The sequence below is a fragment of the Dromaius novaehollandiae genome, chromosome 17 (assembly GCF_036370855.1).
Source record: "Dromaius novaehollandiae isolate bDroNov1 chromosome 17, bDroNov1.hap1, whole genome shotgun sequence".
NCBI classification, from domain to species: domain Eukaryota; kingdom Metazoa; phylum Chordata; class Aves; order Casuariiformes; family Dromaiidae; genus Dromaius; species Dromaius novaehollandiae.
In genome coordinates this window covers 6,138,145-6,151,458 of record NC_088114.1, presented here as the reverse complement: position 1 = coordinate 6,151,458, position 13,314 = coordinate 6,138,145, and the positions used below count along the sequence as shown (strand labels likewise).

General features: G+C 36.0%; 1 protein-coding gene and 1 long non-coding RNA gene across 3 annotated transcripts in view; one reads left to right on the top strand and one right to left on the bottom strand.

Annotated features, from left to right (window-relative positions):
- Window positions 1–13,314, top strand: part of SLC15A4 (solute carrier family 15 member 4) — a 31,155-nt gene that overhangs the window by 1,428 nt on the left and 16,413 nt on the right. For both annotated transcript variants that reach the window (XM_064522038.1, XM_026114586.2), the window contains exons 2-4: window positions 7,070–7,365; window positions 8,245–8,413; window positions 9,474–9,551. In XM_064522038.1, coding sequence (XP_064378108.1) covers window positions 7,070–7,365; window positions 8,245–8,413; window positions 9,474–9,551 — 543 coding nt within the window. The remainder of the gene's footprint in view (window positions 1–7,069; window positions 7,366–8,244; window positions 8,414–9,473; window positions 9,552–13,314) is intronic.
- Window positions 46–13,135, bottom strand: LOC135330201 (uncharacterized). Its single transcript, XR_010392041.1, has 3 exons — window positions 12,842–13,135; window positions 10,001–10,088; window positions 46–1,097 (listed from the first exon to the last, which is right to left on the bottom strand). It is a non-coding gene; the product is annotated as an uncharacterized LOC135330201 (long non-coding RNA).

Here is a 13,314-nt window from a genome sequence, read left to right as displayed (position 1 = left end):
TCATCACTGCAGGACCAAGTGATTTTACAGAAAATATTTGACAGACAGCTCATAGTTGAGTATCACCTGGTGTGTGCTGGTGCACGTGTTTTTTACAGTCTTACGCTAAGTAAGACAGCATGCTGACTGTGGGTGTTGAATTGGAGTATAATTTGTGCTTTACAGATTGACAATTTCAGATGCTTAGATACTGAGAAGCTTTCCTAACCAAATAGTTCTTGGTGACAAAGCAGGGAAAGTACCTCTAATCCAATTACATGTCTGTTTACTGGCCCCCTGAGTTCTGCTTAGTGCAGCTATCAGAAATACCCTGAAATTCTTTGTGAGAGGTAGGATCTACCACAATGTCCTTGCCAAATGGACCTCTAGTCTCTGTTGTGCAGTTTACATTTGTCATTCTTTGGCATTTCATGTATTATAAATTCTGGAGTTCTGGGTGAAAGGCAGTATATAAATGTAAAACATTATTATAGCCTAGGATTGTATGTCCCCAGTGTATTGGTTCTGTTTAAGCCAGCGTGAGCCCATCAAGCGAAATAGCTTTAATATAACTTTATCTTGTAAGGTGTTTTTCAAAACAGACTGCTTATACCCAGAACACTTTATGAACATTAAATATAAGAGATAAATAATGGCAGAAGGAGAGTAAAAGAAGAACCATTGCCAATGGAAGTGCAGCTGTTGTAGCTAGACTTTTTTTTTTTTTTAAGGCTTATCCCCCAGGATTTCATTGAAAGCAGTTTCTGGCTAGGGTTGTAGATAATTCACAGTGATTTATGTAGGGTGAAGCAGGAGAAAATTTCCTTTCTGATTCTTAATAATCAGTAGTGCTCTGTTGAGAACTGGATTTTTCCCCTTTTCTGTTTTTCTGCCTTATCTGTTGTTAAATACATTACAGCATACCGTTTACCTTGTTGTGCACTTTTGGACTCTCTTGGGTGGCTTCTCCCTGCATAGGAATGTAGCTCGCTGCTGGGTAGGTGGATATATATTGCTGAGAATAAAGTCAGTCTTCCAGAATTGCATTCTTGGGAGGCCAGCATTCAATACAAACATGTTTTGGTTGGATCTGTGCTGATAAGCTTTGTCCTCATTCCCTTAAATACCAAACAAAGGGAAATACTATTAATTGTATATCATGCACTTTAGCTGACATGAACCAGCTTTCAGATGTTGTTAATTGCATTTCATTGCAAGTCTCTTTAAAAAATACCATTTAATTTTTTCAGTTTTAACTGATAATCTATAATTTGGACAAGGAACCCAAATTTAATGAGGGTTTTTAAATTTAGAAGAAAAGAATCAACATAAGTGTGGAAAATTGGAAACTGACTTCCAATGTTTTTTTCTGAAGTTAAAAAGATGTAATTTCTTAGTTTCTGTTAAATAGTTGCATTTAGAAATACTGTTACAAGTGACTTAGTACTGAATAACTTTTGCCAGTCAGTTTAGCAAAAACTAGCTGTTGCAAACTAGTTATAAACTCGCTTTACTTAATTGTGTTCATAAGTAAGAGTTGTTTTTCTAAAAGCTGCAAATTGATCCAACATGCTGCTCTAAATCTGAACCTGATCATTCTCAGAATAGTGTTTATAAGCATGTGATATATATAACCTGGCACTTTCCAGTTCCCCTTTCAAGTGCAAGCCTTTGCAGTCATTTCCTGTTCTCCCATGTAGCAGTTTGTGACTTTCTGCAGTTGGGACACAATATGACTCTCTCTCATTATTGTGAAAGCTGTGTTAGCTTCGACATTGTAGCCAAGATTAGAATCAGTAGTAGTAGGCCACTGATCTAGTATCAGCTATAACCATTGCTCTAATTATAGACAAATCTGTTTTGGTTTATATATAGTTAAGACAGTGATTAGAGATGCTCATTTCAACCACAGTATTTGTCCTTTCTAAAATGCAATCGTAGTCATTAAATCTATCAGTCTGTAACTGCAAAAACTCTTCTAACTCTGCTAAAACTGTTGATTTTACAGTAGCATTACTGGGGCAGGACACTCTTACACACATTTCTGGTGTGAAGATGGCTTTAAAGTGATCTTCAACCTTTTTTTGATTTGTAGAACCTAGGTTTCCCAGCATCTGGGGAAGAACGGGACGGGGGGGCCCTGTATAAAGAACTTAAGCCTACTGACTGCAGGCTTGCTTACTGCTGCTGTTGGTGGCGTTGGACCTCTTAGAAGGAGACTATGGACCTCCAAGAGTGTGCACATCACAGTCTGAAAACTGAAGCCATGGCATTCACATGTGCAGTACTCACCTGTTTTTGTTTTCATGGATATGACAATAGAGAGAGGAAGCAAACTGGAAATGTGAATTGTCCAAGTTTTAGTATGACAATTTGAAATTCTGTAGCTACTTAGTAGTATCGTGTAGATCTGTTACTGAGCTCTCTCCAGGTCTGCTCTCAAAGAATAAATGGTGTCTGTAGTGATGAATCTGGAAGTCTGAATTCTGAATTTGACTGCTGAAAATTGTTCTTATTGCTCTTCCTTTTGTAGACTTAAGGACAACGGCAAGCTTCTAAGTCTTTATCCTTGCTGTCTTGTGTGGCTAGTCACATAGTTGGCTGTGATGAATTTGGGGGTGTTTTTTTTCATTTGTCATTTGTGACTGTCAGTCAATTGCAGGAACAAATGAAAACTAATATGTCAATAACTTTAAAAAAAAAAACCTTCTTTTTCATTTTGTGTGGATTAAAACAGGAGGTCAGATGTTTGGATCTGTCATGATGTGAAGAGGGAGAGAGGGAAGATGATGACATACTGGGAACTTTGAAATGTTGGGGTTTAGGAAATACTTGAGATCATTAGCAGATGATGTCAGAAGTCAGCCATCACAATGCTCTGCTAGGCACTAGTTAAGAATTACTTGTTTTGTCAGTGCAAAATTCAGATCCTTGAGAAACAATTTGTTTTGCATATAGCAGCATTGCTTCTGATTAGTTTCCTAATCCAGTGGGATAAATGTGAATTTGGAAAAGTTTTCAAGTTTGTTTCTGTCTCACTATGGCAAAGATAAATGGTTATCCATGGGATTTCTTCTCTGAGACTGTCTAATTGTAGAGAGCTAGGACATTACTTTGTGACAAAGCAAAGCATCTAAATGCGTTAAGTTATGGAGAAGCAATGATGTTTGTATAGATTCCTGGCTCTTTACATAAAAATCTGGAGAATCTTTCTAATAGAATCTTAATATTTGAGCTCTGTAATTTTATTCAGTGTCAAGCTGCTAAGACTGCCTTGGTCAATATTTGGATCATGTCCTAGGAAAGATACTTTTGTTGAAAAAAACTGAGGGAGCAGTAATTCTTCAAGTGATCTGTCTAGGTATTAATTTTAGGGGCAGCTGTGCTTTGGAGTTGCTGTTGATCAGATATAGTTCATCTGGTGTGGTAACCGAAGACCAAGTTATTCTTTCTTTTTCTTTGTTTAACTGCATTTAGAATTTTGTTATGGTTGTAGAGGGGTAAGATGTCTAAACCAATTTAGGATATGAGGTTAACTATTGCAGTGCAGAGTTACACAGGTAGGGTGTCCTCTGCTGAAAGTGGTTGTAAATGACCTAATCATTGCACAGTTCCCGTAATGTAGTGTTCCAGGCATTTGGGATTCCTTAGCATGAAAACTGTGGTGGTAATTGCATATCATCAGACCATAATCAGTCTGGTGTAAGTGTTAGGTATAAGAAATGTGAGTTTTGAGACTGCTTCCTTTACTATTTTGAAATCTATTGTTGTGTAGATCCCAATTATAAAACTTAGTATTTTTTTCTTTTCTTTTTGCTTTTGGATTAACTGTAGTCCTTGTACATACCGGATAGTTACTATATGATCAAGAAAAACACCCCTTTGTACTGCAAAAAATCAGGATTTGAGTTAATCTTTTTTTTTTTTTTTAAGTGATGTTAGCTGTCTTGAAAATACTAAGGTTGTTCTATTCACTCTTTAAAGGCCTGTCCTGGCACCTGCATGCTGGTAGCAATGACATCAGGACGATGCAGCTGTGGCCAGAACACTAAGAGTTCCTCATTTCCTTTTGTTTTGTTGTTTGTTTTTGTTGTTTTTTTATTCAAATTTTCCATATAATTTAAGAGGAAAACTTAGAGTAATTGTGATGCAGCTTATTCAGGACAGTAGGTCATTCTGTATTTTTATTAAAGTAGAAGTACGGTTGGACTGTTCCTTAGTATACTTAGTGAGTCCTATTTAGTGGGGAAGAAAGGTGCAAAAGGTTTGAAGGATGCACAGTGGTGGACTGGAGATTCCGAACTGGTTATTATGCAATGGAAGTTGAACTAAGTAAGTGACAGCTGTCCAACACTGGTATATACTGTGATGAGGACAAAATCTTTGAAGTGTACCAATTTTAACTTTCAGTGCAGGGACGTGGAACCTTTAGCCCACAGCACAAATTCGATCCAGGATCCACACCATACTCGTACTCTTTGTGCGCATTCGCTTTCCTACTGCAGCCACCAGTAGGTTGTTGAGAATATAATGAAGCTGGTGGTGCCAGTACCGCAGGGAGAGCGAGCGCTGCTGTGCTCCAGCACAGAGGGAACTGAGCAGAGGGAGCGACAGATTTTCTTTCTCTTTCTGCTTGGGTGATTGAAAGTAATGCAAGGATACAGAAGAAAGGGAGAATTCCTGAAGTTTTGCAAAGAATATTTGTACCTGATTGAAAAATAACATCCTAACATGGTTTTCTCCTTTTTGATCCCTTATTAAAATGTAGCATCTATAGTATTAGTAACAGAAGAGATAGCTTTCCACGAAATAAATATTTGTTGTCTGTTCAGTTAACACTTATGATGAGAATAAACAAAGCTATTTTATGTTGTCACACAGCTCAAGTAATAGCCAGCAGGGGGAAGCTTTGAGTAGTCCTCTGTACATGTAATATAGTTAATATTTTAGACAACCAATCCAATGTTTGAAAAGAAGTACGAAGATTGCCTTTTAACTGTAATGCATTTTCTGGTTGTGGTTGTGGGGAAGTGTTTGTAGCTCTTTCGCTTTGACCAGATATTCCATCAGCCAGTTCAGTGTGATTTTTTTTTTTTTTTTTTTTTTTTTATTACTAGTTTTTAATGTTGGTCAACAAAATGCCATACTGGAATTTCAGACATGGCTGTGATGTGATTTTTAGTGCATATATAAGGAAGCAGAAAATGGATTCTTTTCGTTGTAAGTCTCTGCTGTGTTTGTCTCTTGAACGTTGTATTTCTTTTTGGTCACTCTGTTTCAGAAAGCATACAGGAGAAGGGGAGGGAAGTTTCAGAAAAGGGCCACAGATGTGGTCCATGGTTTCCATGCAAGGAATCGCTAAGCTGTCCACAGCTTCCTAGCTTTGAAAAGACAGCTAAGAGGAAGATAGCACAGAGGTCTGTGGAAATAAAGTGGGGGGGGGGGGGAGGCAGGCCTGTTCTTACAGTTTTTCTTTATCAAAGATTGTTTTACTCTTCCTACTTTTCTTCATGTACAAATGAGCTTGCTCATGTCTAAGAGGATGCAAAGTCATCTTGCAGTAAGGATGAGAGAAATGATTTCATGATGGAAAAACGGAAACTTCATAAAATAGGTTGCTAACTCTTTATAGAAATTGAAGCGTTCTGTTTAAGATGCAGTTATTAGCTAATATCTTGCTGCCATTTGGGATTTATAAGGTTGATACACTACTGAAAATGTGCATGATGACTATTAAGATTAGGAAGGAGTACAAAGTTTGAACTTGGAAGGGAGAATTCGCTGGTTTTAGGCTTTGAGTTTGTATTTGACATGCTGACAGACATGCCTGAATGCCTAACAATGCTATTAACTATGCATATGAATAGATGCTCTAATATTTCTTCTGTTAAGCTTGGTTAAATAATATAGATAGGTTTGGGCACCAGCTGAGAAGCCTGAAATCAGAAAATCAGAACTGACGATGTTTATGTATTTCAAGACATAGCTTGCTTTCTGTATTACAAACTAAACACAGATCTTTTAAAGGTCTGGCAAATGAGGAAGGGAAACTTGTAATTAGAAATCAAAAACCAGCTTGTTCAGCAAGACTGGTACGTGCCACTGATTCACTAGTCACTGTTAATGGACTTTCAGTCATAAAACAGTGCCAAACAGGGTGTTATGGATTCTTCTGCAGACAAGTTGATCTTTTTTATGTATTTCAACTTTTAACTTGCATAATTTCTACTGCATCATATCTTGTGAGTTATAGTCGTATCTTAGGAGTTATACTGAGTTTCTGTGACTTAATTACAAAACATAGGGTTACTTATAGAAGGCGATATAGAATGTGAAGCCTGTACAGGACAAATTTTATAAACCAGCGATGTCTTTAGTTTGACTGGAGAGACACAGATAGAGTTCAAGCAGGAAAAAAAAAAACATTATAAACAGTACTGATTTGATAGAAGGTCAGATTTTTACTGGAGCCCTGTGGTATCTCAGGCAACCTGAATTTAATTTCTATTTTTTTTAAAAGGTCAGAATGACAAGTCTTCAATTTCTGTTCTAATGAGAGCAACTGCAACTGTGTTAAAACTTAAATTTGAAATGTGTGCTTTAATCACCAAACAGGCATTTGAGACTTAGAAAATGGAATATGGTAACTGTTACATGTATTCAATTGGAGGAAACAGTTGTTGCAATACTAGTAATGCTTTTTTTAAAAGATAATTTAACTTTTCTACTAAAAAAAACCCCAGTAATTTCAACTTCTGTATGTATTTGTGGGACGATAATTTGAACTTTGTCTAGAGAAATGACCAAACGAGAGGCAGTGCAGCAGAAATAACAACTGTCTTTCTGTGGTAGCTGTGTAGTTTAGTCTTGGATAACTTTTCTGTCCAAACGCTGAACTTCTAGAAGGTCATTGATATAATGGAGAAGCTCAGTACAGTGTCATTTCATCTTACTGTGCTAAGCCCAAAACACTTAAATCATTTTAGTATGATGGTAAATTAAACTTAAGTTCTTGCGTGCATTGTAGTTGATTGAATTCTAATAAGCATTTTGTTCAGAAATTGAATGACTTGTTTTTAATCTTTTTCAGGTCAAAGATCGGGGTCCAGAAGCCACAAGAAGATTTTTTAATTGGTTTTATTGGAGCATTAACTTGGGAGCTATTCTCTCTCTGGGAGGCATTGCATACATTCAACAGAACGTGAGCTTTGTTATTGGATATAGCATCCCAACAATTTGCATTGGGATTTCATTCATGGTTTTCTTATGTGGTCAGAGCTTCTTCATCACAAAACCACCTGATGGTAGTGCCTTCACAGACATGTTTAAAATTCTCGCATATTCTTGTTGCTCAAGAAAGAGACATGTGGAGCGTTCAACTAATAGGTTTGTAAAAAGCTCTTTTGTATGGTCTGAATTCCAGTGAATCAGCCTAAGAATTGAAACTAGTTTGTTCAAACTAGCTGGCAGTAAGTCGCTCTAGAGAATACGCTAGAATATGCAGTTTTGATTTGAGAACTGGAACTTCACAATTGGAGTCCTGGAGATACATTCTGGGAGTTCTGGGATGAAAAAGGGAAACATTTTGAGATGGCTGGATCTCTTTGCTACAAGATGAAGTGTGCTGTTTGCATTTGAATGCTATGTCCTGCTAGTCCAGAATCACTGAAAGTAGAACATTACCTAAGTATGCTGCTTTTAGGCATTAGTAAACTTTCTTCTCTGCTTAGGTATGTTTTTTTTAAAACCTCCTGATTCTAAAAGCACTATCATCTGTCTTTAATGTTTTAAGAGGCTTGATGGGCAGCTGAAATGTGTACTGGCTTCTTCCCTCCCAACTGGTTCCCCTACTCTAAGAGATGCCCATGGAATATTGGTGGCTGAATTTAGTCACTGTAGATGATGAGAGGTGTGAAGTGCCTCCCCTGCTGTGGGATTTTGTGTGTTCAGATTGTAAAACAATTTGATCATTTAGAATAACCTATGTTTTGTGATACTGTTTCTACGTTTTGCATATTGCAGTGCTTAGTTATCTATATATAGGGTGGCGGGGAGGATAGGAAGTAAGGAAACCTTTATAATGAAACACTTCAGCTTGTGCTTTCACCCACTGCTGATCCATTCTGGCCTAGTTGTTTTACATTTAAAAATAATTCTTACTTTGGAAATGCATGAGCTTTTCATAATAAAAAAAGTGTTACAAGGTTGCCAGTTACCTCAGTTTTTGTTGTTGTTTAACTAAATGTTTCAAACTCTTTTCAAAAGCGAAGGCCAGGGAGTACTTCAACAGCCTCGCAAGCAAAGCTTGTTTGAGATGGCTAAGTTGTCTCGTGGAGGCCCATTCAGAGAAGATAAAGTAGAAGACGTGAAAGCTCTTGTCAAGATTATCCCGGTCTTTTTGGCTTTGATACCTTACTGGACAGTGTATTTCCAAGTGAGTGTTTCCAAATGTCTCACTTTTTATTTTACATGTCTAAAAATAGAATTTAAAACATAAGGGCCATACTGCCTTTGGAAGGTCTAGGGGCACTATCACTAAGCTGCAGTTTTGAGCCTCGGTTATAAACCTAACTCTTCCCCCCAGAAAGCTTTCAAGCGTTCCCTCCAGGTTACTGCTCTGCAGGGAAATTTTCAGGGAAGTGTTCTGTAAAGTTACAGTTAGCACTCAGTAGCTGTGATTGTAGACAAGATGGGTATTGAACAAGATTTTCCAGAGCTCCATTACAGACTGTTTTACTTCTTTAATACCCATGTGCTCTATAATGTTAACTCCTTTCCTTTCACACACCTGAGGCTGCATCTCAGAGACCACTTTAATAATATTGTGTTAGGAAAAATAATACTGTGTAATGGTAACTTCGTTCATTTCTTGGATACAATAGTTGCGGAAAGTCGTAGCTTAGTAGTAGTGGTATTAGCTTAGCAGTACATCCAAAGAATCTAATTTCACATTTTCCTGTGTCTCTTTCATAAATATGAAGCTTCCCCTGAAGCTGAGAGATGACAAATGGTTACTAAGAATACTTCCCCCAAAATTGATATTTTGATTTGATAATTAAATTAATGAAATAAAATAACTAAAAATAAATTAAATTATCTGTTAGTTAAAACTAACAGTTGTACAAATTAACCTATCTTAAATATTATGCTCTGTTTAATCTTCAGATAGGTCAGTGTAAGTGGCCTAGATTTCATTTTAATTAATTCTTTTCTGGTTCCTCTATCTTAGTGGGATGAATTTGGTTAGCAATTATTTTGGGGGGGAAAAAATCCAGAAACTGTGCTTAAAGTCACATGAATGATTCCTTGTGCTTTTAATAAAGATAAATTTAGGACTTAAAGCAAGCTCACAGTGTTCTAGCAATTATTTTTTTGTTTTGAAATATTAGCACTTCACCTCTGGTATAATATTTGCTAATTATTAAAAATGTATAAACCTCTTGATCTCAGTATGATTGGTCTGAGTAATGTCAACTCATCTTTCTTAATGTTAGATGCAGACAACCTATGTATTGCAAAGTCTTCACCTGAAAATTCCTGAAATACCAAATGACACCAACTCTACTCATACAGTAAGTAGGGCAAAACACTTAAAAATATGGGGGTTTTTTTAGTTGAAATGCAAAATAGGTAAATGTTTTACAAATATTTGGAGAGTCAAGGTAGTGGTTAAGGGGAATCAATGGCTACAGGCACTAATAACTGGGTGTTCGGAAGCATGAGGCATAAAACAGAGATTCTGGTATTTCTACTGGTATACAGAGTTCACATCATCCTGCTTTGAATGTATTCGGATAACATTTGCTGCCTTAATTAAGAGTGTCTTTGTTCTTCAATGCATGTATGATCTTTGAAGGAAGCTTTTAAATTTTTATGTCCTAAGTTTGCAAAGTTGTACTTATGCAAGCAGTCCTCCAGTTCAGTAGGAGTACCCATTCTTAAATGGAAACATTAGCATTTCCAAAACTGGAATCTGAGTTATATTTGTAACTTTATACTAGTTAATCAATAATCACAGTACCTTTAATCAGTTTTGCATGTTGAAGGAAGCTGCTCAGTCAGTGTTTTTCAAAGAAGGCTGGCATCATTATGTAGTTGCAAAATTGGTTCTAAGAAATAAAAACAAAAGTTATGAGTATAAATTAACAGGCTTACTAAATGTGCTCTTAAAATTAAATTTCTTCTGTTTTATTTAAAATTAACGATATCAATAAGGCAGAATTGCTGTAATTTTTTTGCAGATAAAAAAATAAAAAATGCTTGTACTTAATTTTTCTTTGAGCTTACTCAAAACTGAGCTTTTTCTGAATCACAGCTAAAGGTTTAATGGAGATTAGTAATAGGCCTGCTAAACCAACCTGTTATCAAAGTCTGAATCTTAGTTACTTATTTTTACATAGTTAGTAAACTAAAGAAAACATAGTCTGAGATTCCTTCAGTTAAATGGATGCCATCAATGCTAGTAGCTAAAGCAAATTTCCATAACTGTTCTCAGTCGATGCATGTATTTTGCATAGCTTTTGGGCACTGAAAGCCATTGCCACTTCAAGGTTCAGTTTTGTACTATTTAATGTTAATTTTAAAATAGATTTTTTTAAAAAGGAAAACATCTTAATTAGTCAGAGGCTTCTCTTTTTGTTGCATTGATTTTTAAGCTTGGACCACACTTGAGGTGTTTCTTTAGCATATACTTAATTCTCACTTTATTAAAGTTCACTACATTTATGTTTTTTACTCCTTGATATTGTAACCCTTTTTGTCCTTTTCATTAATATAGCCTTTCACGTTTCTTTATCCCCTCCTCATGTGAGGGACCTCATAGGAATTCTTCTGTTATTATGAGCCACGTAAGTGGCTTGTTAGAACTTTGTCACTGTTATATTAAAGAAGTGAATTTTCTTTTTTCTAACAAAGTACACGTAAGACTTCATAGAAATAGTCTGTGGAACTAATGAGCATGAGGTGATCAATATAATCAGCATTTTCTGGAAGCCTGAGCATAGAAGCATGTTACTATTTATTTTTATTTTTTTTTTTTTTCTTTCCCCAAATGGCTGCTGCACAGGTATGAATTAATATGCCTAAAATACTTGAGAATCTTTCGTACAAATCTCTACCTTGATGATCCTAAATATATGCCATAGTCTGAATATTTATTATGTAAAAAAAAATACAGAGCTTTGGCCATCAAACTGAGTTTTTCTCATCACCTTTTTGGGTGGTTGAATTCTTTTTCACCTGTAAGTAGACATTATATTTAACTGAATTAGTTCCAATAAGTAATGGCTTTCATTGTTAGCTTTAGCTGAAAAGGCCTTAAAATAGCACGAGTTCCATATGACCCCTTTTTCTAACTTAAAAGCGTGGCTTTAAAAATTAGTTCAGCTGTATTTAGCGTTTACTTAAATTATGCAGAATTTGAGGCAAGGATAATGGAACAATAATCCTAGTGTCTGTCTTGATACTTCTAAATAATTATTTTTCCATCATGCATAACAATGACTGGCTCCTTTTTCTGCATTGCATCAGTTCTGCTGTTCGTATTATTTTATTTTGAAATAACTTTGCTGTCATCTGAAAGCATTAACAACAAAAATCAAATAGGTTTATTTGATTTTTGTCATCTTCCTTGGTATATGGTTCATCTGAAGAATGCTAAGCTGCATCCCTACATAATGTAGATAATATTTTTAAAGCAATTGTGACTACTTTGTTTTCCCAAAATTTAAACAATTTGAGGTAATCAAGGAAAGGAACAGTAATATAAATTTTTAGATATGGAGCATTGTCCTTCATCAGGTCTAGGTTTTTCTTAAACTCTTTATGTATCTCTGCTTGATACTAATAAAGACATATTTCCTCTTGATATGAAAAGAGTGAAATTAGTATATGCCTGCTTAATGGAAAAGCATATATGTATGTATGTATATAGACAGGGATTAGATTGTGTGATTGGATATACAGCTATGCCAGAGGCATTTGTTCTTTCTGTTCGTTCTTATCAAATTCAGCAATGACATAAAAATTTCTGCATCCTTCATTCTAATTATACAAATCATTCTTTTACAAACTGTACACAGGTTAATGCTGGTGTGATATTTGAGGGAAGGGAAAAGATGAATAGCAGAGGGAGAGAAATAGACAGCTCTAAAGATTTGCTAAATCTTTTAAAATAAGCAAAAATCTAACTAACTCAGCACAATTCACTGTGGATTTTTGAATGTATGTCAAGGTTGCTAAGCATAACCTTATGTATCAAGCTGCTGAATATTTTCCTGTAACCAGATCAGCTGATTATTCTATTTTCCAATCCATGATATTGGAACAGTGGGGAAACATTCAGGAGAGGTTAGAATGAATTCAGTTTTGTTTGCAATTCTGAGAAGTCATCATCACCTTAACTTCTTGAGATCTCAAACTATGAGCTTGGGTTCTTTGGAGAACCGCAATCAAAGATGTAACATACAGCAAGAAAGCAGTGGGATTTTTAATAACTGCAATCTTGTCACAACACATCAGCATGCTGGAAGTGGTATTAAAAAAAAAAAAAGTGCCTCTGGCCAATCTGTTCCACATACATGTGCTCATGCTCGTTGAGACTTTTAACAAAGTCTAATATAGACGCAGCTTGATGTCAAAGACTGGTCTTTTTTGGTGGAAACTCCTGTGAAAATGCAAGCTCCTGCTTGGATTTTGAAGAACTAAGGATTCATATTTGCCTAACTCTTTTCTGCAATTCATCGTTGTCTCAGTCGTGGTGGAGTGATTACAACTGATCAGTAAAATAGGATTCTGATCTGCAGTGAGAAGTGCATGCCCACATACGTCAGAGGCTGAGGGCATGGTATATTGAGCTACTTACAGTGATTGAGATCTGTAGTCCTAAGGGAAGGTGGTTGTCTGCTCTGTTACTTGGCCTTAGCTTTAGTATGCCACAGGCCCCGGGGTAATCTCTAGAAAACGTCCATCTGTTCTAATCTTGAGTTGTTTTCCTTCGCCTGAAACACACAGATCAAGCAGTATTTGTCTTTTGGGTATCTAGATTCAAAGTGATATGCGTACTACAGCACAGCAACCCTGTTCTAAATGCAATTAAAAAAAATCCTCCCCCCTTCCCCAAGCAGAACATTTTTAGAAGTCTCCTTGCACTGTCTTAGTTTGTCAGCATAGAATAGGTTCTAAATATTATTAAGCTTGGTAGAAATTGTCTCATTCATACAGACAGAAATCTCATCGTGAATTGCTGAATCTTGCAATTGACAAAAGTTGAATGTATTACACAATATTCTTTGTTCATTTGACAAGTATAATTTAATTTTAATTGAATTTTGTATT